This window comes from Phyllostomus hastatus, unplaced genomic scaffold, assembly GCF_019186645.2.
Source record: "Phyllostomus hastatus isolate PE091 unplaced genomic scaffold, TTU_PhHast_1.1 phas_scaffold_93, whole genome shotgun sequence".
Taxonomy (NCBI): domain Eukaryota; kingdom Metazoa; phylum Chordata; class Mammalia; order Chiroptera; family Phyllostomidae; genus Phyllostomus; species Phyllostomus hastatus.
The window spans coordinates 40,891,350-40,919,288 of record NW_025334042.1 but is presented as its reverse complement, the minus strand read 5'-3'; the positions used below and the strand labels follow the sequence as shown (position 1 = coordinate 40,919,288).

The 27,939-nt window shown below is 42.6% G+C and overlaps 1 protein-coding gene and 1 pseudogene across 1 annotated transcript; one reads left to right on the top strand and one right to left on the bottom strand.

Annotated features, from left to right (window-relative positions):
- Positions 1–880: 880 nt before the first annotated feature.
- On the bottom strand, positions 881–6,102 carry LOC123813084 (collagen alpha-1(I) chain-like). The gene is made up of 10 exons (XM_045830130.1): positions 5,904–6,102; positions 5,351–5,635; positions 4,790–5,071; positions 4,223–4,510; positions 3,658–3,945; positions 3,092–3,379; positions 2,526–2,813; positions 1,961–2,248; positions 1,418–1,708; positions 881–1,134 (listed from the first exon to the last, which is right to left on the bottom strand). Exons 1-10 carry the CDS (start codon positions 6,100–6,102, stop codon positions 881–883), a joined length of 2,751 nt encoding a protein of 916 aa, XP_045686086.1.
- Positions 6,103–6,620: 518 nt separating this feature from the next.
- Positions 6,621–26,889, top strand: LOC123813083 (annotated as a pseudogene).
- The last annotated feature ends 1,050 nt before the right edge of the window (positions 26,890–27,939 follow it).

Genomic DNA, 27,939 nt, shown 5'->3' with positions numbered 1-27,939 from the left:
CCTCCCTCTCTGGCTTCTCCCTGGGTCCAGGTGCTGTGGTTGGGAGAGGAGAGGTTACGGCTTGCATGCTTACATCCCAAAGGCTCTTCAAATTCGCAACACACCCAAAACGTTCCCAGTGCCTCGAAGAAATATTGCACCAACAGGCCATGAAGCCTCCGAATTACAGCAGTTTTATTAGTCTGACACCTGTCCTTGACACCGCCTCCTGAATCAGTATCCCTCTGTGTCTGGGACATGTTCTTCCCAGTAAGTTGGCCACCCATTCTCTCCTTCCATATCCCACAAGAACCTCACCCCAGCTCTTACCTTTCGCCCTGGGCCCCCGCTGTTTCCTAGCTCCTCTTGGGGCCTCAGGAGGGAGAGCAGCTTGGTCTCCCTCGCCCACGGAGGGCTTCTTCTTCCGATTCCGGTCACTGGAGGGACCTGGATCCCCAGGAGGGTGACCACACTCCACCACAGTTGACTCGCCAGAGCTCTGGGTGGGTGGTTCACCCTGGCCCTCACCAGCGCTGACAAGGCTGGGCTCCTCCCTCCTTCGCTTCTCCCTGGGTCCACGTGCTGTGGATAGGGCAAGAGAGGTTACCGCTTCCATTGTCACATCCCAATGGCTCCTCAAATTCAGTACACACCAAAAACGTGCCTAGTGGGTCCTAGTGTTACTGCCCCAACAGGCCACAAATCCTCAGACTTTGGAGCAGCTTTTTTACGCAGATGCCTATACTTGCCACAGCCCACTGCATCCAGCACCCTCTGTGTATCTGGGACCTGCTCTTCCCAGTGAGCTGGCCACCCAGTCTCTCCTTCCATATCCCACAAGGACCTCACCCCAACTGCTTACCTTTCGACCCTGGGCTCCCCGCTGTATCGCCAGCTCCTCTCAGTGGCCTCGGGAGAGAGAGCAGCCTGCTGCCCCCTCGGCCACGGAGGGCTTCTTCCTCTGCCGCCTGCCCCGAGACTTGGAGGACTCGGGAGGATCCTGGTGGTCACTGGAGGGACCTGGATCCCCAGGAGGGTGACCACACTCCACCACAGAGGACTCGCCTGAGCCCTGGGTGGGTGGCTCACCCTGGCCCTGACCAGCGCTGACAAGGCTGGGCTCCTCCCTCTCTGGCTTCTCCCTGGGTCCAGGTGCTGTGGTTGGGAGAGGAGAGGTTACGGGCTTCCATGCTCACATCCCAAATGGCTCTTCAAATTCGGGAACACACCCAAAACGTTCCCAGTGGCTCCAAGAAATATTGCACCCAACAGGCCATGAAGCCTCAGACTACAGCAGCTTTTATTAGTCTGAGACCTGTCCTTGACACCGCCTCCTGAATCAGTATCCCTCTGTGTCTGGGACATGTTCTTCCCAGTAAGTCTGGGCCACCCATTCTCTCCTTCCATATCCCACAAGGACCCTCACCCCAGCTCTTACCTTTTCGCCCTGGGCTCCCCGCTGTTTCCTCAGCTCCTCTTGGGGCCTCAGGAGGGAGAGCAGCCTGCTCCCCCTCGGCCCCAGAGGGCTTCTTTTTCTGACGCCTGCCCCGAGACTTGCAGATCTCGGGAGGGTCCTGGTGGTCACTGGAGGGACCTGGATCCCCAGGAGGGTGACCACACTCCACCACAGTGGACTCGCCTGAGCCCTGGGTGGGTGGTTCACCCTGGCCCTCACCAGCGCTGACAAGGCTGGGCTCCTCCCTCTTTGGCTTCTCCCTGGGTCCAGGTGCTGTGGTTGGGAGAAGAGAGGTTAGGGCTTCCATGGTCACATACCAGTGGCTCCTCAAATTGGGAACACACCCACAACATCCCTCGTGGCTCCAAGAGTTATTGCCCCAACAGGCCATGAATCCTCAGACTTGGGGCAGCTTTCTTAGGCTCAGGCCTGTCCTTGCCACAACCCACCCGCTCTGGCTCACGGTGTGTGTCTGGGACCTTTTTCTACTTCCATATTCCACAAGGACCTCGCCCCAAATCTTACCTTTTGCCCTGGACTCCCCCTGTTCCTCAGCTCCTCTTGGGGCCTCAGGAGGGAGAGCAGCCTGCTCCCCCTCGGCCCCAGAGGGCTTCTTCTTCCGACGCCTGCCCCGAGACTTGCAGGTCTCGGGAGGGTCCTGGTGGTCACTGGAGGGACCCGGATCCCCAGGAGGGTGACCACACTCCACCACGGTGGACTCGCCTGAGCCCTGGGTGGGTGGCTCACCCTGGCCCTGACCAGCGCTGACAAGGCTGGGCTCCTCCCTCTCTAGCTTCTCCCTGGGTCCAGGAGCTGTGGTTGGGAAAGGAGAGATTATGGCTTGCATGCTTACATCCCAAAGACTCTTCAAACTGGAACACACCCAAAATGTTCCTAGTGGCTTCAAGTAACACTGCCCCAACAGGCAATGAAGCTCCCGAATTGCAGCAGCTTTCTTTAGCTGAGGCCTCTCCTTGCAGTGGCCCACTGGCTGGGGCTCCCTCTCTGTGTCTGGGACCTGTTCTTCCCAATAAGCTGGCCACCCAGTCTGTCCTTCCATATGCCACAAGGACATGGCCCCAACTCTTACCTTTTGCCCTGGACTCCCCCTGTTCGCCAGCTCCTCTCATGGCCTCAGGAGGGAGAGCAACCTGCTCCCCCTCGGCCACAGAGGGCTTCTTCCTCTGACGCCAGCCCCGAGACTTGCAGGTCTCGGGAGGGTCCTGGTGGTCACTAGAGGAACCTGGATCCCCAGGAGGGTGACCACACTCCACCACGGTGGACTCACCTGAGCCCTGGGTGGGTGGCTCACCCTGGCCCTGACCAGCGCTGACAAGGCTGGGATCCTCCCTCTCTGGCTTGTCATTGGGTCCAGGAGCTGTGGTTGGGAGAGGAGAGGTTAGGGCTTGCATTATTACATCACAATGGCTCCTCAAATTCGGAACACTCCAAAAACGTTCTGAGTGGGATCTAGTGATATTGCCCCAACAGGCCATGAATCCTCAGTCTTTGAAGCACCTTTCTTAGGCTGAGATCTACCCTTGCCATGGCCCACCACATCCAGCTCCCTCTGTGTGTCTGAACCTGTTCTTCCCAGTAATCTGGGCACCCAGTCTGTCCTTCTATGTCCCACAAGGACCTCGCTTTAACTCTGACCTTTCGCCCTGGACTCCCCCTCTTCCTCAGCTCCTCTTGGGGCCTCAGGAGGGAGAGCAGCCTGCTCCCCCTCGGCCCCAGAGGGCTTCTTCTTCCGACGCCTGCCCCGAGACTTGCAGGTCTCGGGAGGGTCCTGGTGGTCACTGGAGGGACCCGGATCCCCAGGAGGGTGACCACGCTCCACCACGGTGGACACGACTGAGCCCTGGGTGGGTGGTTCACCCTGGCCCTGACCAGCGCTGACAAGGCTGGGCTCCTCCCTCTCTTGCTTCTCCCTGGGTCCAGGAGCTGTGGTTGGGAGAGGAGAGGTTAGGGCTTACATGCTTACATCACAATGGCTCCTCAAATTGGGAACACACCCACAACATCCCTCGTGGCTCCTAGAGTTATTGCCCCAACAGGACATGAATCCTTAGACTTGCAGCAGCTTTCTTAGGCTGAGGCCTCTGCTTGCCATTGCCCACCCGCTCTGGCTACCCATGTGTGTCTGGGACGTGTTCTTCCCAGTAATCTGGGCACCCAGTCTGTCCTTCTATGTCCCACAAGGACCTCGCTTTAACTCTGACCTTTCGCCCTGGACTCCCCCTCTTCCTCAGCTCCTCTTGGGGCCTCAGGAGGGAGAGCAGCCTGCTCCCCCTCGGCCCCAGAGGGCTTCTTCTTCCGACGCCTGCCCCGAGACTTGCAGGTCTCGGGAGGGTCCTGGTGGTCACTGGAGGGACCTGGATCCCCAGGAGGGTGACCATACTCCACCACGGTGGACTCGCCTGAGCCCTGGGTGGGTGGCTCACCCTGGCCCTGACCAGCGCTGACAAGGCTGGGCTCCTCGCTCTCTTGCTTCTCCCTGGGTCCAGGAGCTGTGGTTGGGAAAGGAGAGATTATGGCTTGCATGCTTACATCCCAAAGACTCTTCAAACTGGAACACACCCAAAACATTCCTAGTGGCTTCAAGTAACACTGCTCCAACAGGCCATGAAGCCTCCGAATTGCAGCAGCTTTCTTCAGCTGAGGCCTCTCCTTGCCATGGCCCACTGGCTCTGGCTCCCTCTGTGGGTTTGGGACCTGTTCTTCCCAATAAGCTGGCCACCCAGTCTGTCCTTCCATATTTCACAAGGACCCAGCCCCAAATCTTACCTTTTGCCCTGGACTCCCCCTGTTCCTCAGCTCCTCTTGGGGCCTCAGGAGGGAGAACAACCTGCTCCCCCTTGGCCACAGAGGGCTTTTTCCTCTGACTCGGGCCCCGAGTCTTGCAGTTCTCAGGAGGGTCCTGATGGTCACTGGAGGGACCTGGATCCCCAGGAGAGTGACCACTCTCCACCACGATGGACTCGCCTGAGTCCTGGGTGGGTGGTTCACCCTGGCCCTCACCAGCGCTGACAAGGCTGGGCTCCTCCCTCTCCAGCGTCGCATTTAGTCCAGGAGCTGTGGTTGGGAGAGGAAAGGTTATGGCTTGCATTATTACATCACAATGGCTCCTCCAATTCGAAACATACCCAAAACGTTCCTAGTGGCTCCAAGTGTTATTGCCCCAAGAGGCCATGAAGCCTCACACTTTAGAGGAGGTTTCTTAGGCTGAGGCCTGTCCTTGCCACAGCCTACTGCATCGGGCTCCCTCTGTGAGTCTGGGACCTGTTCTTCCCAGTCAGCTGGCCACCCAGTCTCTCCTTCTATATCCCATAAGGACCTCTCTCCAGCTCTCACCTTTCCCCCTGGACTCCTGCTGTTCACCAGCTCCTCTCATGGCCTCAGGGAGGAGAGCAGCCTGCTCCCCCTCCACCATGGAGGGCTTCTTGCGACGCTGCCCCAGAGACCTGCATGTCTCGGGTATGTCCCAGACAATGGAGTGACTTGGATCCACAGGAGGGTGACCACACTCCACCACAATGGACTCGACTGAGCCCTGGGTGGATGGTTCCCCCTGGCTCTGACCAGCGCTGACAAGGCTGGGCTCCTCCCTCTCCAGCATCTCACTGGGTCCAGGCACTGTGGTTGGGAGAGGAGAGGTTATGGCTTGCATGCTTACATCACAATGGCTCCTCAAATTCAGAACATACTCACAACATTCTTAGTGGCTCCTAGTATTATTACCACTCGAGACCAGGAAGCCTCAGACTTTGTAGCAGCTTTCTTAGGCTGAATCCTATCCTTGCAATGGCCCACTGCACTGGGCCCTCTCTTTGGGTCTGGGACCTGTTCTTCTCAGTAAGCTGGCCACCCAGTCTCTCCTTCCATATCCCACAAGGACGTCACCCCAACTCCTACCTTTCGTCCCGGACTCCCACTGTTCCCCAGCTCCTGTCATGGCCTCAGGAAGGAGAGCAACCTGCTCCCCCTCTGCCATGGAGGGCTTGTTCTTGAGACACAACCCCTTAAACTTGTAGGTCTCATGAATGTTTTGGACACTGGAGGGACCTGGATATCCAGGAGGGTGACCGCTCTCCACCATGGGGTACTCACCTGAGCCCTGGGTGGATGGTTCACCCTGGCCCTGACCAGCGCTGACGGGGCTGGGTTCCTCCCTCTCTGGTGTTTCCTTGGTTCCAGGTGCTGTGGTTGGGAGAGGTGAGATTATGACTTGCATGTATGTATATCAAGGGGTCTGCAAATGTGGAAGACGCCCATACCGTTCCTAGTGGCCCCTAGTGATATTACCCCTCTTGGACAGGAAGCCTCAGACTTTCCAGCAGGCTCCTTAGGCCCAGTTTTTATTGCCCCTGTGCAGTGGCTCGAGGTCTCACTATTCCTGCACCTACTCTTTTTTTTAAGCTTCCCACCTGCTCATTCACCTTCACTGACGGACTTGCCCCACTCAAACCTTTGGACCGGGACTCTTGTGTCGCTAGTTTTTCTCGTGTCATGTCAGGAGGGGCAGGAGCATACTCCTCCTTTGCCCAAAACTTGCCTTTCCTTCCACGATGCCTCCAAGCCTTTGTTATCCGAGGCATACGGTGGGACCTGGTGGAGGGAGCTGGTTCTCCAGGTTGGTGTCTGCCACCCGTCACAGCAGCCGCCATCCCCTCCTGTGGATCCAGTTTTGAAGTCTGTAATGACAGTAGCTCGTAGCCAGTTGGGAGGCCTCTAGCCCTACCTCACCCTAGTCGCTGGTGCTTCTTCCCACTAGTCTTTCAACTTCATCATCAAGCCCTTCCCTGTGTTTGTTCAAACCACCAGCAGGAAAGTAAGATTCACCTCCAGGGCTCGAGATAAACCTCGTGCAGAGGGCCCCATCCATTATCCACCTTCACCCTGCCAGTCTTTACCTGGTGTGTGAGCATGAGAGGCCGACCAGTGTTTTTATCGCCTCCTCATAAACACACGCACACACACAAACACACACACACAGACACTAACACAAGTAGGTATCTTAGGGCTGCTCACGTATGATCTGAGTGGTGGCCTGGCCCAAGCAAAACCTCCCTGGTCCTGCCTCTTTTACCTCTGTATTTCGCCGTGAGAAGGGCCACAGGCGTCCTGTGTATGCCCTCCATCTACGGCGTCCGCTTTTCTCCTCATTGCCTCCTCTTGTGAGGCCATGGCCTCGGGATGTCCTCACACAGCAACAGAACATGGCTGTCCTCTCACCATCCCTAGCCAACTGACCAGGGTAGGGGCAGCTTTATATCCTGGCTGCCCGGTTACCAGGGTTCAAGTTCCCTCACTCTTTTGTGAGGTCACTGCCCGGGTCACTTACCCCAAGCATCTCCTGACACAAGAGCAGTGACTTCACTTCCTGATGACCAGTGACCTTACTACACCAAGCAAGAACACTCTAAGACTGCCCCTACCCAGATCTCTCGGCTAGAGACATTTGCATCAGAGGCTGTCGTCATCTTGTCTGGCCGCCTCCCAAGGCCGCTGGAGGTGCAGCAGCTGGTCGATGAAGACTCCGTCCCCTTCTCCACCAGTGACGGGCAGGAGCGCCACAGCAGCAAGGGCCAGAGCAGGCCAGAAGTGACTGTGGTCACCTGGGGTCTGGGAAACCAGGGCCCACAGATGGACGGAGAAGGATTCCTCCTTCAAAGGCACCCAGGATCTCCAGGCAGCTCATGATTTCCAACTGCAACCTGAAGCATGGTGCCCCTGTTAAATGAACTGAGCCAGATGACCTGGAGCCCAAGGAGGCAGAGCCCAGTGGGGAAAAGGCGGGGAAGGTGGGGTTGGTATGGGGAGGGAGGTTGACGTGTGCTTATGTGGATGGAAATTTTTATTATTTGGGGTTTTTGGTGGGTGGTTCATCTTTTCTTTTTTATCTTTACATACTTCATTTTTCCATGGTGTGATTCATTTTAAGTTATAAATAAAATTTATTGTTTATTCTGTAACCTGTGCCATTCCTGAGCTTAAAAAGAATTACATTTGGGGCAATGGGGGATGTGGCACAGCAACGCAACATGTAATAAAATTGAAGTTAAGGTAATGCGGTTTTTAGACATTGAATGTGGAATATGAAGAATAAAGGAATAAATATCTAGCAATCCAACTTGCACTAGAAATTTATATATATAGCAGAACACCAAATTGCATAATGAAAATCAATGGGATTTTAAAATTTTGAATGCAGGATTAAAAGTAAAACCATCCTTAACTTTAAAAAGAATACAGATACGTTAGTCCCTAAATAATTAGTTTTTGTATTTTCTTGGTTGATTGGGATGGCAAATTGCCTTCTGCAATTATGGTGGCTTTATTTAAGATAAAGACTTACACCTGGAAAGAAAGGCTTCATTCACTGAAAATAAAAATAATAACAATAAGCTTCAAAATGTCTACCACATTTTTTTGCACGCCAAAAAAAAAAGCTGTTGAATTACACAGTTTTACAAAATCCCTTAGGCTATGCACTATAAAACCAAATCTAATTCAGCATTCATATATGATGAACACATCTTTTATTGCCCTATTGTTTGCAGACCTTTTTTCTTAAATATGAAACCATACTTCTAAATCTCTGATCTTTCTTAGTTTCCTTTCTCTCTATTTAGAAAAGATTAGGTCGCATTTTCTTAGGAAATTACAAATTTTCAGTGTTAAACATTTGTTTTTCCCCATCCATTCTTCTATTTCAGAGTACTGCTTTCTTCCAATAGTCTTACTTTTTCCTGGTTTTCCCTGTAAACTTTCAGTCAGTGCCTTTAATTTAATTTCACATTTGCTAACCAAAGGCACATTTCCATTCCAGTAGCTCTATTCTCACTATTTTTAAAGACAGTACCTCCCATTAAATTCTTCCTTCTCCACTGCTGTACCTACTTACATACACACACCACCACCACCACCACCAATAACAACAACAACAAAACAACATAGCAGCAACCAAAAGGAGATCTTCCAGGCTGAATGCCATTCAGTTGCTTCCAGAAATCTAAGCTGGATGAAAGCAGAACCTGGCCCATGTTTACCAGCAGCAGCTAAACTGATTGGCTACTGATTTAGAACAGATCCAAACAGTGTTTCTGGAACAATGAAACAAAGCTTCTAAAATTAACAGGAGGTGGTTGTTATACCCTAACAAGAATAGTAAAGGGCTGATTCCATTGACTTATTTCTTATTCTAGACAAAGGGTACCATTGAACCCATGCTAAATTCTAGTTGGGTGGACAAAATGATGTTTCGTCAAATTATGAAACAGTGCAATATGATAAGGATAACCTGATACTGTACTTCCGAGCAGCACTAGTACTACTGCCTTCTCTTCACCTCCATTAGATGTCACAAATTGAAACTCCCTGTATCAGGGCCCAGCATTACTGTGACTTTCATTGTGGGATTTGGTACAATGTCCATTTGGGTCTTGAATTAAGCTTTCATTGGTAGGAATGGTGTTGTTTGGACATATCATCTATGCTATTCTTTTACTTTATTTCTCAACGTGTTTAGAAGCCAGAAGGAGAAGGGCACTATTTGGTGGACCTTCAAGAAGATTCCAAAAAGTGGTTCATTGTCTGCTAGCATTGAGAAATAAAGCAAAAAGACATGGAATTATGGGACAGAGAAAAATATATATCCAAAGAAATGGTTTTTGATGACGTCAGGACAGGTGACTTTGAGCTTTATATTTTATTTAGAGTTTGGTTGGGAATTCTGACCTCAGTGGTATGTAGAGGCTTATATTAGTCAAGCTGACTTAACAGACAGACAGAGTCCTACTATCGCCTGTGAGAGGAGTATTGAGTTTAGTTCATGCAGAATGATGACCCCGATGTATGACAGTTTTGTCCAGAGATGAACAGCTGTTTCCATGGACGCAGGGGACACAGGGACTCTACCTATGGGTTGCTTTTGGCAAACACCTCTTGGTCCACAGAGGAGACCACTGAGACTTGCAAAAATTGCAGGACTCACTAATGTTAATCTTATGAGGAAATGTGCCCATCAGGTGGGTCTTAGCAAGGACAAGGGCAGTGCCAGGATGCAAACTGCTGCAGTTTACTACGTAGATGCAGCTTTCCTTCTGCAGGCCAAGAAAACATCCAACTAAGGATAGAGAGCCTCAATGCATAGGCCTTTCAGACATGAAGGAATGTAACAAATTTTGCTATTTTTACCTTGTTTCTCAGCCAGGGCTGAGACTAAATTAGACAGATGAGTACTTTGTGTGCACTGAGCACTAAGGAGGCTCTAACTTCAATGATTTGCTGCTAATTTAAGAACGTGCTGCTCCCAAGTTCATTCAGCATTGAGACTTAGAAGGGAGGGAAACGTGCAGTGCATAATCTTGACATCTTGGGCTTTGTACATGGGTTTAAGTCATCGCCAACTGCATGATCTCAAGTTGACTCTGGACGTGTTAATTCCAAATGAGGGAGAAACTTCTCAGCAGACAAGTTCTTAGCTCTAAGGAGTTCAGTGGGGAAATAGAAATTAAAAGGTTTTGAATATAGTGCATGGGGGTGGGGACAGGGGAAGGACACTTTAAATGAGACCAGGTGGCCGAACTGCCATCGTTGCAATTTTCCAAATTTTGCAATGTTTCATCTGCCAATCTCAAATAAAAGTGGCAGAATGCAAAAGCAGATTTTTACCCTAGCCATGGTAAATGCATAATGCCAAAGGTAACATCTCTCTGGGAGACTTCTTCCTCTTAAAATTCTAAAGTGAAGATTTCAGACAGTTGGAACTTTTTTAGATGAGCATCTCTACAGCAGGAATCAAGAGTCAGGTTCTGGCTATGTTTATTATAATTATTTCTCTTTAATCCTGGATTTATATTGTTTATAAGACTAAAGGCAGTTGGCCTTGGCTAAATAGCTCTGTTGGTGAGAGCATTGTTCCAATACACCAGGGTTGTGGGTTTGATCCCCAGTCAGGGCACATGCAACAAGCAACCAATGAATGCATAAATTAGCCGAACAACAAATCAACATTTCTCTCTTTCTCTCCTTCTCTCTCTCTCTCCATCCCCCTTCCTCTCTCTCTGAGATCAATTTTTTAAAAAGGCTAAGGGTAGTTACTGTTATCTTCAAGAAAATTTGAACTAATATTTCGTTGTTGTTATTTCAAGATTTTATTTATTTATTTTTTGAGAAAGGTGAAGGGAGGGAGAAAAACAGGGAGAGAAACATCAACATGAGAGGGAAACATCAGTGGGTTGCCTCCTGCATGAGCCTCAACTGGGGACCAACCCCACAACCCAGACATGTGCCCTGATAAGGAATCAAATGGAGACCCTTCACTTTAAGGGACAATGCCTAATCAACTGAACCACACTGGTCAGGGCCAAAGGTGGAATATTTGTATAGTACTTGGGTCTCTAAACTAAACTACTCCAAGTATAAGTATGGAAAACTATACTTTAAAAAAAGTATTTAGAGTATACTTTCTATACATGCCTTTTCTTGAAGTAGCCCCACCCTGGGTAGTATAGTTTATTTGTTTCTGATTATATTATCATCTGCTTTTCTCCTAGCTTTCTTTTCCTGGACTTTAGCTCATATTTTAATGTCAGCTCAGATAAATACTGTATACAGAAAAAACTGACTATCATTAAACAAAACAAATGTAGTACAGAATGATTTTACCACCATAACACCTATTGTTTTTATAAGAAGGAAATGAAATGTAATGTAAATGCCACATTTTTAATAAAACATCACCATTTTAAAAAGCAGTTTAGGATCTCGAGGGAATTCATTTAGTTTTACAGAATATTACTGTTAGAAGTATTATTACACCATTATGTTTCCATAGAGCTCCTCAATTAACCAGACAACACAGTTCATGTATTATCCCAGTCAGCAAAGAAATATCTGTTGGCTCTTCTTCAACAGTTGGTTCCTTCACTCAGTGAGACTGCCAAGTCACCAGGTGGTAAGGCTGTAGCAAAAAAGCAAGGTGAACCCTGGCTGGTATGGCCTGGTGGATTGAGTGTCAGCCTGCGAACCAAAGGGTCGCTGGTTCAGTTCCCAGTCAGGGCACATGCCTGGGTTGTGGGCCAGGTCCCCAGTTGGGGGTACACAAGAGGGAACTGATTTATGTATCTCGTACATTGATGTTTCTCTCCCTCTCTTTCTCCCTCCCTTCTCCTCTCTCTAAAAATAAATAAACCAAATCTTTTTTTAAAAAAAAACAACAACAGAGTGATTATGGAAACTCTTCTCATGGTACTATTCATCTATAACCAGTATCTTTGCAGCTAAAACTCCTGGAGATCCTCTAAGCCCACCTGCACCTTAAATCTAGAATGTAACAGGCTTAACCTCAATTATATGGGAAGGGGTCCACCTTGACATATTACCATGACTCTTAACTAAAATTAATTTTTACTTTTAAAATGAATCCAGGGCAGGCAGAAGCCAATTGCTATCTAGAATCATTGCATAAGGCCTCATCTAAGCCTGGGTGGAAATATTCAGATAGAGTCTTAAAACATCACCTCTTTAGGGATTCATCTAAATTGATTCTTGTAATTAAAAAGAAGGTGAACTTTTGAGAAAACAGTGTGGATTGGTGAAGTACCTTGCCTAAGGTAGAACTCAGGTAGTGAGGTTCAAGAGTCCCTGCGCTGGACTGTCGTCAGTTGGCTCACATTTGCATAGCCCCCTTACCGCACTGCTCCATTGTCCTCCCTGCAGAGGGGCAGCTGCCGAGGCCTCCCCTCCTCTGCTGAATTCTGACAAACTAGAGATGCCAGTTGCATCCCATTGATATCTGGACTGCTCTGTGAACTCCCGTTGTGCTCCCCGGTCCCTGGTCCCGGAGTAGTCACCATATTCTGTGCCTTCCTGTCCTCATTGTCTAGGGAGGAGTAACCTATCTGCGAAGAAAGGTACAGATTTCTACACATGCTTCTTTGGTCTCTCAGATGTGTCTCCCTATTTGTAATGCAAATTAGATTTTATAATGGTAAACTTCTTGAGAGCTGGGTTATGTGTCCTATCTTTTTTGCATTTCCCATTATGATAGGTGAACAGTATTCCTTTTCTACATTTTTGTTAATGTGGATTTAAAATTATTCTCTTTGTACGCCTATGTATTTTTTTGTATATGTCCTTCCATGAGTAAATGTGTCACATTTCATGGAGAAGTAATAGACTTTTATTGGCTGATATGATTTTGTCACTTTACCTCCAGACGCTAGTACATCAGTGTCACATAGGATTTTGTTTCTTGTATTCATATGAAATAAACTACATAACAATTTCTCTAGCCTTTCAACATCAGTTTTCTCTTTAAAGGCTAACTCAGGAGGAGCAGAGTCTCCATTCAATGGAATGCAGGGAGTCCTTCCCCTCCCCCAGACTTTATGAAGACACTCGATAAGTTCTCCCACGTTTCACAAACCCATCCTGGATGTTTTGTGTCAACTCCTCTGGGCTACTGCTTCAGATTTCTCCACTGAACAGACCTCTGCAGGCTCCTTAGCCTCCCCAAGTGTAGCCACAAATGCCCCCCAAAGGATAAAAATGGATTCCCTTACCTTGAGTTTGGAAAACCCAGCTAACACATTTTTGCACGCTTGACTAAGGCTTGAAGAAGCTGTAAGGGATTATCATTTTACAAAAGGAAAATTAGAACATTGACGTGAGATGTTCACCCTAGAATGTAGTGTTTACGGGACTGACTCGTCTTTCCAGAAACACTGTGCTGAAGGAGGGAATCGCCTGGTGGATTCCTGTTCACAGAATCCACTTAATCCCTTCAGCCGAACTTCCCTTTTCGATCTCCTTTACTCTCTCAAGTACCACATCTCCACCCTCAGCCTCAGACTCAACTAGAGGAAGCAGAGCCAGGTCACATAATCAAAATCTCTTTTGAGAAGTACATAGGTCCCAGGCTTATTTCACCCCCACCCCCACCCCCACCCCCACCCCCCTCAAAGAATTCAGTGACTTCAGGACCTACCTTTGGAGATTATGATATTATCCATGGGTTTCTGTAAGGGTAATAATAGGTACTTAATTTACAGATACTCACCTAAAAGAAATATTATTTACTTAACTCACAAGTACCTAACTCATGAAATATGAGCGCTTCTGAAACACGGAAGACAATACTCTAAAACAAGTTTGCCTTCCAACATTTGCAAAGTAGTTGCAGGTAGAAATGCTTGGTGGTTTAAAACATGTTATTTTCTCTCTTACCATCAAGAATTTAGAAACATTAGGACCTACAGTCCTAGATCACCTCCACAAGGGCATCACAAACCCTCTTCTTCTTGAGCGTGGCTATTTCTATAAGATGATTCCCATTTGTATACAGAAGAGTTTTAAAGATTTGTATTTCCCCCTTTTCTTACATTTAAGCACTATCCTATCACAATGAAACTTATTGGACAATTTCTAAGAGCCTTCATATTTGTGTTCTTGGAGCACTGAACTGCTGTAAGCTTTGGTTGGTATTAAGTTAGGAAGGGACTGACTTATGAATCACTTAAGTAAATTTCAGAAAAGCACCTATTACTCGGAAAGAGGGAATGGCATATGTGGCATTTTGTTGGCAAAGGAGTCACTTTGAAAAAAAAAATCTTTGAGCCATTGTTTTAAGGGAAGCTTGTGCTTATTCACCCACTGAACTTTATATTCTTCTGATGGGTGTGGTAGGTTTAGTCAGAAAGAAATAAGGCTTCAGGAAGTTCTTTACCCTTATTTGAATTCTGGCTATTTTTGTAATACAGAGGTAGTATTCTATTATCTTAACTACTTTCTCTGTGTACTATAAATATTCCTGTGTTAGGAACCTTAACACTGAGTCAGTGAGAGTTGAAGGAGGACAGGGAGATGATAGATAGATAGATAGATAGATAGATAGATAGATAGATAGATGATAAATAGATGATAGATAGCTAGATAGATAATTGATAGATGATAGATAATAGATAGATAGATGGATGATAGATAGGTAGATAGATAGATAGATAGATAGATAGATAGATAGATAGATAGATAGACAGACATTTTGTTACTGGACAGGGGACTTGGCTCTGTGACTACCTTGGGGCAGCTGGAAGTATGTGGGTTCTAGACTTTGGGCAGGAAAGGTTTCACAACATGAGTCCAGATGATTTCTGAAAGTATTGGGTTGGCCAAAAAGTCAGTTTCGTTTTTTCTGTAAAATAAAAGACACATTTTTCATTTTCACCAATAACTTTATTGAATTTGATATTTTGAGTACGTCAACTATCTCCCACAAGGTATAACATTGCTTGTTCTCAGTTAATGTCTCCATTTGATTACTATGAATTTCAACTGGTCTACCCAACCGTGGAGCATCATCCAAAGAGAAATCTCCAGCACGGAACTTCACAAACCACTTTTGACATGTTTGATCAATCACACAACCTTCTCCATATGCTGCATAAATCTTTGTGTGTTTCAGTTGTGTTTTTACCTTTTCTGAAGTAATAAAGCATAATATGCTGAAAATTTTGTGTATTTTCTTCCACCTTCAATACTAAAATGACTACACAAAAATTCACCGATTTAGATAAGTTTTTTTTTAAACGCATGCTGACATGACAGCTGTCACAGTATAATTACCAAAATTGTATCAAATGAAGTTAAAAACAACTAAGCACTATTAGAGCCATCTTATGGAAAAAAACTTAATAAACTTTTTGGCCAACCCACTTCATTTATTAAAGCTGGGAACAGTGACACAAGGAAGAGCTTGGAATAGTGGAAGCAACAGGAGAGCCTAAGCAGGGCTGCCTCAGCCCTCTGTTGACATTACAGGAAAGAAATGAGCCTTGGCAGGGTTGCTTTAACGTACCAGGAAATCAGAGTAAAGTTGGCCCTGGGGACAAAGTTGGGGGTCAGTCTGGGATGAGTTGCCTTTTGCTCCCCTGGTTTCAAGTCTAGCAGGGACCACTAGAGTTTAGGAGATGCACTCCTATGGTGGAAGAAGAAGGGGAGGAGGAAAGGAAAGGTGTAGGCATGCTCCCAAAAAGGACTGTGTGCCCTGGGACTTTTGTTTTGAAAGTTTTAAAGGCTTGGAGTCTAGGGTAGGTCTTCGGGGAGGATCTCAATAGAGTATTAATCAGCTTCATGCTGATGGACCAAAATGACATTTATTCCTTGAACTTCATCTGTCCTTGGGTGTGGTTGGCAAATGGCACTAATTGGATTTCTGCAATCTTTCTCCCTCAGTAGGGTAATTCAAACTACAGTATTCACTGTCTGGTTGGGGAGGAAAAGTGCAAACCATTTACTCTTAAGTGTCCTTGGTTTAGGGCAGATAGGATTTACTTAATAGCTGCAAACTGCTGTTTAACCGTCAGTCTCAGGTTCCCTACTCCACTTGCCTTGGCTTACTAACCTGTCTCGATATGATATATCATATATAATATGTTATATGTGATATATAGATAGATAGATAGATAGATAGATAGATAGATGATTACGTTCCTTGAAAGATCACTAAATGAAGGCAGGTAGGTCTGGACTCTGTCTCAACAAGCTGATGGTATTTTAAATTTTGTCTTATAGTTTATGTGCAACCTGCAAGTAAACCAATTGTTGACATGCTGAAATTTCTGATAAAACTTGATAACCCAATATGTTACAAATTTCAACACTAGTGACATAAAAAATGGATTTTTAGTGAAAAAGTGAAAATCTCTTTTTTGGCTAAAAAAATTACACTTTGAAGTATAATTTTAGGAAATGCCACTTGCTTTATACTTATGTACCTTACTCTAAGACAAACCTTATTATTCTATTTTTACTAAAAAGAAGTTATTATATAAATGTTGTATGTGTACATTTCCAAGTACTTAAAATCTTAGTTGTAATTATACCTGAACTTCTGGTGAGTACTCAGGGACAGCAGAGACATGCCTGAACAGGTAAGTCAGCACATAATTGAATGACATCTGTGCCCAGAGTATTGCAATCTTATAAGGCTCTAATTATGACTACTTTCTATTACACAATTTTAGAGCAGTAATTTTTTTAAATGTTGCACAAGCATGATAAAGACAGGACAGACTTATTTTTTTCCTCTGTCCACTGAACTTTCATGAGAGTATTATGAGAACCTTATTTCTTACCACACCAACTCCCACGCTTGACTGTGTTGCCCAATAAAGAACAGATTTTCCAAATATTATGTTCTAGCTGGGTTTGCAACGATCACAAGTCAGTCAGGAGTCCTGTGCATATGGTAAGGTTTATCTTAAAAATATTTTGAACTGAATATAAACAAGCATATTTAAAATGACAATATAAAAAAAAACACAGCTCAAAAGTTTGGTTTTATTTACATGTGACACACTGTCCATTTTAAATAATTAACATTTATTGTCCTCCAAATCCTTCTGGGGTGAGCAAGTCATTCTTTAAGAAAAAAGTTTGTGGGAGGAAAAAAGGAAACTTTAATTACCCTCTATGGGACTTTTTTTTTCCTGCTTCAGTAGGGACAAAAGTAGTTCTTAGATATAATTTTATATCATTTCAGTGGCATGTTGAAGTATGGGAGGCAAAAGATTTTTATACTATTATTAAGTGTATTATATGAGTAAGCAAATATAAAGATAGAGCTATTGTGTTACTGTACCATTAGTCTAATGTTTTGTCTTCATTTTCAATACATGGAGGATCTCTGTAGAATGTCAAAATGCCCCCTTTATTATAATTTAAGATTAGCTTTATTTGTTGTTATTACTTTAAGCTTGTATCTATTTCTCCAATAGAGAAAGATTGTTTCGATAAATGAATTTGTAATTGTAATCCAAATTTTGATTTAGTAAAATTTTACAGAAAAAGTTTTGATGGTATCCAAAAGGAAAGATTTGACTAATATGTAAATGTGATTACTTATGAATAGCAGCAAAAATATAGTACATTCGTTTTTAAGTAAGACAAGACAACTGGGCTAAGGTATATAATCATTGCAAATACAATTGAAACATGGCAGATATTTTATTTCAGTCTATCCACCATGTCCCATTTTTAAGTTAATTTCCAGGGTTTTTTCCCCCAGAATGATTTCTCAGGGCTACATGTCTCCTGCTTTGGGACAGGATGCCGTGGCTCCCCTACTGTTAAGTCTATTCTCTGGGGTGGCCAGAGCTCAGCTGAGGGCAAATCATTCTCAGAATCATTCCTCTGTTCCCATGACCTGGGCCTGATTAAACAAATTACAGTGGCAAGCCCAGAAATATTCCTCCAACCAGTTAGGCAGAAACTTGGGACCTAAGCAAGAAACAAGTCACGAAGGAAAGCAATAAAGTGGAGATAATCTTTTCGAGCACAAGGACAGAAACCCCACGCTATAAACAAGGGGCAGAATTCTGTAAGCCTGGATGGTGATAGTGAGCAGCAGCATGAAACAAATAAAACATCATGAAATGACAAGCAATTCCAGACTCACTTACAGCAAGTTTATGAGCAAACCTTATACATTAACCAGTTGAAATGTTCCAACTGCAGAATCTATGAATCTAACAGAAGAAATGGAATAATAACTAGCACTTCAATTCCATATTAAAAACGGCCTATTGGCACAACTCTATCTGGCCCAAGTTTCGTTTTCATAACTCATTTTCTGTGTCTCTAGGTCAAATTGGCCACAGTCCATCCTGTTGTAAAAGTTCATCACCCCAGATCAATCCCACTGGTTAAAATAAGCAATCTTTTCACAACTTATAAACATAAAACTTGCCTGGAAGGAGCCTGCTTGTCTTTCCTTTGTAAATATTAGTCATTTCCAAGTTAACAGTACACTCGAAATTCAGTTCAGTTTGGTTAGACATGAAGTCAGCTGACTTTAAAAAACTAATAAAATCATTAATACAGAAAAGGTATGGACATTGCTTTATTGGTATTCAAAATGGATATTTACAAGTGTTCCCCAAAAAAGCAAGTCACAAGTGTTTGATTTAATATAATATTATTATTCTGTTCCACAACTACTTTACATTGGAAGATTGTATCCACAGACAATTTCAAGGTCAAATTCTTGCTCATGTCATTTTTATATAATTAAATGAATTATTTAACAAAAATATATATTTTTAAAAAGGTATTTATCATTCTTCTTCTTGAGAATATAATTCAGTCAAGCTACAATCAATCCATGTATCCATTTAATAGTCATTTATTGAGCTCTATGTGTGCCGGGCCCTACTTAATACCTAAAAATCATCATAGCTTGTCAAGCTCATTAGAAAAAGAAGGGAGCTTTCAGCAACAATTTTGTGAAGAGAAGTCTTTCTCATTTTCACTAAAGGGTGAGGCTGAAGATCCTACAGAAAAAGGAAATGAGAAGAGAATGGGTACCAAAACTGAAGTCTCTTTGTGGGGCTGGGGATGCACTAATACTTCTGTCCTTTCTTCTTTCTGGAAATTCTAACAAAACGAGGATAAGGGATGAGACCATGGCACAGCATGAAAATCAAACGGGGAATGCCTCTAAGATTCCTACCTTTAACAATATTTTACACATGAGCGCTTGGTTACCCATGTTTTTTTGGTTATGGCTCACATTTCCCCCAAGCATAGTGTGCTTTCTGTTCATCTTAAATTATCTATTAAAAACAATAGTAAGCAATAAGAATAGTTTTGCCCTTAAATAGGTTCATAAAGTAATATTTATTTCTAGAAGATTATTTTTCTTTTAATAAATCTATCTTTATAGCTTATATCTCTGGTCATAGTAACCATCAATACAGCAAATGACACTTTTTTTTAGATATTAACATGATTTATAAGCATCTTGTATCAGACAATAACAAGAGCAATCTTATATTTGTGAAGCATTTTATAACTTAAAAATGCTTTCACATACATTATCTCATTTGATTAACAACCCTGGCAGGTGGCCAGGGCACATTTATCTATCCCTGCTTTAAAGAAACTGACACGTAGAGAGTTTATGAAACTTACCTAAGGCATCACAATAAATAGCAGAGAGAGCTAGGACTTAAATCCAGACCATGTCTTTCAGCTCAGGTCATGTGATCCAGGTTCAATTTCCTCCCCTCCATGCTCTGTTTCCTATAACATTATGACTTTGAGTGGATTAATGGTACCATGACATTTATCCATCTGTGCTGTAGATGTTGATAATATAGATAATTTCATCCCCTATTTGGTTAGCATTATATATGTAATAGGTAATAAATTAAAAGTCACTAGCTATTACTGTGCATAATGCACCCTGAAAAACAGGATTAAATCATCATGTAAAAAGTATTACAAATGGCGAGAAGAGAAGCAAGAAAATAAAAGGGTGATTTCTGTCCAAGATGGAGGTGTGGGTAGATATGCTTTGCTTCCCTGCACAAACAATTTAAAAACAAAAGAAAAACAACCAGAAATGTCATAGAATCAAACTGTATGGAAATCCAACAACCAAGTAGTTAAAGGAACTTTTATCTAGACTTGTAGGAGGGGTGGAGATGGGAAGCCAGGGCAGAGAGACATGGGACAAGGCAGCAGCTGGTGGACCAGGATATCCTACATTCACAGGCAGATAAGCTGGGAGGAACAACTGGGGAGTGAGACAGACCACGCAACCCTGGGTTCCAGCACAAGGAATCTAAGGCCTCAAAACCTCTGACTATAAAAATCTGTGGGGGTTTCGAGAGTGGGAAAAACTCCCAGCCTCACAAAAGAGTCTGTTAGAGGGGCCCAAGGATCCTAGAATGTACACAAGTCCATTCACCCGGGAATCAGCAGGTGAAAGAACACTGTTCAGTTGCGGGAAGCGAAGGAAGTGACTGAAAGCAGGGCAAGAGTGGAGCAGGCAGCACTGTTCCCTTTCTGACCCTTCCCCCACATACAGCGTCACAATGCAGCGAGGTGAGTTGCCCTGCCATGGTGAATACCTAAGGCTCCACCCCTTACAATGTACCAGTGCACTAAGACAAAGAAATATGGCCCAAATGAAAGAACAGATCAAAACTCCAGAAAAAAAAAACTAAGAGACAAGGAGATAGCTAACCTATTAGATGTAGAGTTCAAAACACTGCTAATCAGGATGCTCATAGAAATGATGCAATTTGACCACAAAATAGAGGAAGGAGTACGGGCTATGCAAAGTGAAATAAAAAAATATAATAGGGAACCAATAATGAAGGGAAGGAAACTGGGACTCAAAGATTTGGAACAGAAGGAAGAACTAAATTTTCAGCTGCAACAGAATGAAGAAACAAGAATTCAAAAAAAAAAAAAAACCGAAGAGAGGATTAGGAACCTCTGGGATAACTTTAAATGTTCCAACATCTGAATTGTAGGGGTGCCAGAAGCAGAAGAGGAAGACCAAGAAATTGAAAACATATTTGAAAAAATAATGAAGGAAAACTTCCCCAATCTGGCAAAAGAAATAGAAGTACAAGTTCAGGCAGCTTAGAGAGTCCCAAAGAAATTGGATCCAAGGAGAAACACAGCAAGGCACATCATAATCACATTATCCAAGATTAAAGATAAGGAGAGAATCTTAAAAGCAACAAGAAAAAAGGAGACAGTTACCTACAAAGGAGTTTCCATAAGACTATCAGCTGATTTCTCAAAAGAAACCTTACAGGCAAGAAGGGGCTGGATCCAACAAAGCTATCATTTAGAATGGAAGGACAGATAAAGTGCTTCCAAGATAAAGTCAAGTTCAAGGAGTTCATCATCACCAAGCCCTTATTATATGAAATGTTAAAGGGACTTAAGAAAAAGATCAAAACTATGAACAGTAAAAAGATAATAAACTCACAAATATCAATAATTGAACAAAAAAAAACCCAAACAAACTAATCAAACAACTTAACAGAATCACAGAAATGGAGATCACATGGAGGGTTATGAGTGGGGAGGAGGAAGAGGAAGAATGAGGGAAAAAGGTACAGGGAATAAGAAGCATAATAGGCAGGCACAAAATAGACAGGGGGAAGTTAAGAATAGTATAGGAAATGGAGAAGCCAAAGAACTTATATGTATGACCCGTGGACATGAACTAAGAGGGGAGGGAATGCTGGAGGGAAGGGGTAGTGTGGAGTGGAGGGGGATAAAAGGGAGAAAAAAATGGGAAAACTATACTAGCATAATCAATAACATATGCTTAGAAAAATAAAAAAATAAAAGAGGAATGGCCCATTAAAATAGGCTTTTAAAGATTATTTATTAGGACAAAAGTATTTTATCTGAAATTTTAATAAAATAATTACCCTCTTTGAGATTGGCTAATATATAGGGTCCAGCAGAAGGCCTGCTTGAGTGTGGTTGATGGGGCAATAATATGGGTGTAATAATTTATAGTTTTAATTTGAACACTTCACTTAAAAATGTCATATGGTGTGCTTGAGTGTAATGTTGTTATGTTACAGAATTACATGCTTATTACATGATTTTGTAATAAAAGGTTTTATAATAAAATAAGGGCGTTATTTGTGCCAGACCTCGTATTAACCTTCCTGGAATAATTTATATACTTTTTAAAAATATCTACTTGGGCCCTGGCTGGTGTGGCTCAGTGGACTGAGCTCAGGCTTGCAAACTGAAAGGCTGTAGGTTTGATTCCCAGTCAGGGCGCATGCTTGGATTACAGGCCAGGTCCCCAGCTGCGGGTGTACAAGAGGCAACCAATTGATGTATCTCTCTCACATTTCGATCTTTTTCTCCTCATTTTCTTCATCCCTTCTTCTTCCCTCTAAAAATAAATAAACAAATAAAATTTTAAAATACTTATTTGGTAAACTGTGTCAAAAAAAAAGAGAAATATTTACTGAGCTTTTTAGTCACCGGGATTTTTAGTAACTCTTGTCTAAACTATGTCAACAAAATTTCCCATTTGATCCCTTATTATATTATCCTCTAACAGCAACATGTTTAGCAACTTAGAATACCACTTCTGGGAAATTGTTCTGGTCTCTACTGACATTTTCAAATATTCAAATGAACAGAGAAAGAGAACAATTTTTGATATTTTTCAAAATTGTTTAACTCAATTCACCAGCATATATGAAATACCAGATGCCGGACACCAGGGAATACAAAGACCAATAAAACACTTGGTTTATGAGCTCAAGAAACTTGTAAGAGCAACTTTTATGTGTATAACAAGATTTACTTAGAGCCTACACTTATATTTATTAGGTAACATTTGGGGCTGACTCATCAGCACTTATCCCTTTGCTGACAATGCTCCCCACCGGTACAGATGGGCCCTACGATTGCCTTACTCACTGGGGCTGGCCACCAGCCCAAGCTGAGCTACTTGCCCCCTGCCACCCCCTGAACTTTGAATGAGGACACAGAAACTCCTGTAGATTAGCTCTGCTGATGGTTCAGCTAGACTGAGAAAGGAGGGCACTGGGTTGGCTAGGCATTTCAGGGTTACGAGGTAAAATACAGGCATCCTATATTTTTATTTGCTCAATCTGACCACCCTTCATGATGTGTCATGTAAACAGGGAGTGAAGAAAGCTATTCTATAAAAAGAGAATAAAAATATAGAAATAAGGAAAATGAAAGATTATGGTAAACGTGTAGTGGGGGAGAGGATAAGATTGACGGAGAGGAAGAATGTACCAAGAGTTGCCTTGGTCACTTATGAATTTTCAATTGTCAGTTCCAGTCCCTTGGGAGATTTGGCTGTATTTCTTACTCTTGAGTTCTGTGAGATACCTTGACTCATTATATCTTTATTTTCTTTAGATAGCTTAGAGGGAATCTGTTTTCTTATATCAAGCATGCCCTAAGGCATGTATAACATCGTCACACTTTGAGGAAAAGTTTTCATTATTTCACACTTTAAAGAATTCACAGGGTCCATAGATACATGAACAGACTTTTTTTTATTTGTCAGGAACATGAAAGCTTGTCTCTCTATAATAAATACCATGACCTGCCTGGATCAATGCTTATTTAAAAATCTGTATTTGGAAATCTGGGATTCACAGTTGGTCTCCTTGAGTTCCTTAGGAGCATCAGTTACAGAGTAAACTCATTGAATGAACTTCCTCCAGATGTTATTTTAAAATGTTGTCCCCAAAGTAAAAACCAGGAAGTGGCTAAATTATGAAGTCTGTAGGTGTTAAACAAGATGCTTACCCCTCCTCTTCCCTTCCTTCACCTCTTTCCTTCTCCCCTTCCCTTTCCACATCCTCCCTTCTCTAACCTCCCTAAGTTTCTTCTGAGGAAAAAAGTCATCAAAAAAAAAACAAAACCCTAACACCTCAGTGTAAATTAGCCAAAAGTGCTGTTCACAATTGGAGCACTTGCATTTTAAAGAAAGACCTTAAGAGAGGAGCCAACAGAACATTTCTGAGTTTGCTGTGAGCAACAATGCTATACGATGTGAAGTTTATATTAAATAATATTAGTTAATTGATTGGAGATAGGTCACCATGCTGAATACTCAGGGAAAACATCTTGGAATGGTACAAACTAGCCAAGCTGGGACTGGTGCTAGAGCTGCAGATAAACTTTTTTTGGAGTGGATCTAGGAAAAGGAATCTATAAGATGTAAGCTATAGATAGTGGTCAACTAAGCAACGGCTCAAGTCCAAAAAGGACAAACATTGCTGACCATGGGCCTAACGGAAAAGGCAAGAAATAATCTAAAATATGCACCCGGTAGTTTATTTCTGAGGTCAGTTTATGCAGAGACCAAGAATCTTACTAATTCTGTAGTTTCTTAAACCTAACCAGAGTATAGTTGGATAGGCCTCTTAATTTTACTCACAAGCTATCAAATTGTTCCCTTTATCCAAAAATATCTGCCCCCCTGCCTGAAACTCTACTAATTGCATGTTCTTTCTGCTAATAAGTAATCTCTTGTTTAGAAGTTTAGGGCAGATTTTCAGTCATTCATACTTGAGTATGAACCATGAAAGTATGAACTAACCAATTAGTTCCTAGATATATTTTAAAATGTAGAAATATTCTTGTGTTTTGGGAGAAAGAAGAATTAATTTTGAAATAGGGATTATTTGAAGAGCAGACAGGCCCAACTGTGACCAGCAGACAGCCATGATGACGCTTAGTACCTGAAATGCCAGAATTTTAACAACTGAAAGACAAGTACAGAAAGAATATTTAAGGTCAAAACTTTTTAGTTTAAATCTTAATTGACAGTTGATCTGTCCAGAAAACTACTCCCAGAAGCCAGGTGGAAAAAACAACACACAGTACCTTCATGCAGACTGGTCCCTTTTCTCCAGGTGGGTGCAGAGAGGAGAAGATACATTGATGCTAAAAAGAGTTTTTTCATTGTTTGTTTAATTTTTGTGTTTTGGTAGGTAGGAAGGGGGAAAGGAAACTCACATAGTATAATTCTTAATTCATAAACTCAATGTAACTGCATTATAACAAAGTTGGTCAAGTAGATATTTATAACAAATGCTATAGGAATCATTGTTTCAAAGAACTCACAAACCAGTAGTGAACAAAAATTTTCACAATATTCCCCAAAATAAAAAGTATGTTCTAAGCTATAGAACATAGATTTCTGTGATTGTTTTAGTGGTTGTCATTCGTGAGGAAAAGTAATTTTACCTCCATCTTTATCATTGTACAGTGTATTAAACCACCTTTATGTACCAAACACTAAAAGATAAGGAACAATAGTCCCTCAGCCATTTGTCTTGGAAATCCGGAGCATGGAATAGGTATAACAACTAGGAATCATAACATTTCATTGTAAGTTTTTCCCTAGATGTAAGTACTATTAACATTTTCTAATTATCCTTTAGACATTTTTCTCTGCATATTTTTCTTTTTTTTAAGGACTGCCAAAACTAACTTTATTTTTGCATTCTTTATGAATAAAAAGCCACCAATAACCATTTTTTTTCCTTCTTTTCTCACTTAGATCCTTAAATCCAACTTCAATGACCATGTAGTTCAGGAACTGCTGAATTCAAGTATGTTGCCTGTAAAAAAACAGCTTGTACATTGCTTCATATATATATATGATATATATATATCATATAGAAAAGCATTTTATCCCATCATAATCACTTACACAGTTAGCCATGGAGAGTAACAGGCCTGCTGGTGAAACAGGTCACCCAAAAGAGAGATGGTATCAAACTAGTGGTTAAGGACTAACCTTAAAAAAAAAAAAAAAGTAACACTTATCCATGGTTAATTTAATTTTAAAAACAAATAGAAGCTATCACTTCACCCCTCAACTTGACAGTCTACCTGTGATATAATTGCCTACATATTTCTATTTAATCTCTTTTGTAAACTACAGTCAACTCTTGGGACATCTTAACTAACCTATTTTCAAAAAGGCTCATACCTTCAATAAAAGCGAGTAATTTGAAAATCCACACAGATGTGCCCTTGGCCAGAGCAGCCACAAACTGCCTTTTGTTGGAGGGAAGAAGGTTAACAACCTATGGGGGGGGCTTTGCTGCAGGAGCAGAATCAAGATGCAGTGGACACTGAACTTGGTATTTTGGAAATGGAAGGCACTGTTGACAAAAGCAGACAACCCAAGACCTACAATTATTTGCTCGCTAAGACATTTAAGTGAGAGTCTCAAGAACATACAAAAGAATTAGACAAAGAGCTAGATGAGTATGTGTAAGGTGGCAAGAAAACAGGCTCAAAAGAAGAGGAAAATGGGCAAGATCATCTCAAATGGAAGTAACCTGTCAAAGACAGGCTAGAAGACAGACTAGAAATAAACTATAAAGGCTTGTATGAGATTACTGAGAGCTATTTTCAGGAGACAGTGGCTGATTAAATTACTTTCAGGTTGCACAAACCAAAGAAAGATCTGATACACCAAGTAGTGAGTATAACTGGGGAAAAAAGGACAATTGAACTTCTGATGCAAACTGTTGAAGTTGAACAAAATGGTGGCCTTTTCTGTAATGAATGGTAGTCAATGAAGAACACCAGGTGGAGTGAGTTTTCCTCAATTTTCCTAATATCAGTGAGAAACAAATTAAGGATGTTTCCTACACTGAAAATCAGAAGGCATATGAAAATTAAAAAGCTGGTAGGAAGAGACGAACACAAGTGTTGGGGAGAAAGATGACTTTTCAAGAAGATGATGAGGCATTCTCCCTCTCTGGTGTTGCCCTTCCTTTCCCTTCTCCCTCTTCCTCTCCCAGGGGCATTACCTTTACCTTTACCTTTACCTTTCTCTCTTCTAAGCTCCAAGTGCCTTTCTTTTGCCTCTGTAACTTGTTTCCTGAGCCCATGCAACCCAGCTGGCTCACTTCTTCCTACCCCTGTAACTTTCTAAAGAAACTTTTGTTTATAATTTGGAAAAAAAAAAGACAATGATGTCATATCATGAGAAACTTGCAAGTGACACAAACGAGGGCCTGGTCTCTCTTAATGAATCATAGGAAGGACATGGAGCAACCAAGTTGGTTGCATAGGAAGCCATTGAGGTTAATTACTCTCATTAATTGTATATTTCTTCTTCATAAAATTTGGGTTTAAAAATGGCACCAGACTATTCATATTATGTTTTTCATCTTTATTGAGGTACAATCAATAAATAAAATTGTAAGATATTTGAAGTGTACAATGTGATGAGTTGATATATGTACAGATATCAGGTGTCAGATATCTTGATATATAAAAACATATCAAGTTAATTAACACAAATTAATTAACATATCCATCACCTCACATATTTACCACCTCCCCCTTCTTTGTGGTGAGAACATTTCAATTCTACACAGCAAATTTCTATTATAGAATAGAGTTATCAACTATACTCATATACTGTACATTAGATCCTTGGAATTCATCTTACAACTAAAAGTATGTGCTCTTTCACCAACCACCCCCTATTTCCCCCTCCCCAGCCCCTGGCAACCACTTTTCTGCTTTGTTTCTATGAGCCTGACTGTTCTCCATATTGCTTCCCAGGTGCCCTTCTGGCTTCTTCAATTTCACATTCATTTTGAAAGTTGCCTTTTCATTTTACAAAATGTCATAATTATAAAAATTATTTCCTGCCCATACAGTTATAAATATAAACTAAGTCATCAAGGGAGGTGCTGAATAAATCCCTTGTCCTAGGTATTTTTATGGACAGAGTCTGCTAGACCAGCTTCTGCAAACAGTCCTCCGAGGGAAGTGCTCCTAAGCTTTCTGTTTGGCATTTAATGACAAGTACGGTGGTCGCACATCAGCTATTCCTTTGGATGAATTTTTGAAAGTGTCTATTCAGTGACACACCCACTCCTTTACTGTGCACGATTACACCTAAATAGCTGTAGTGTAGTTACAGAATATTGGGGTTCTATTCCAAATTGGCTTCTCTTTGTTATAATTTAGCTAAGATCCACTTTTTAAGGAATAAAATAAATCTATTTCTAAATTCAGTAAGTTTATATTGCCTACACAAGATATCGTAGAATCAATTTCTGCATCATTTGGAAGAGGAGATTATCTAGCCTGTAAGAATTCTTTCAACGAATTGTAAGGAAAATATTTCAAGCTTATGA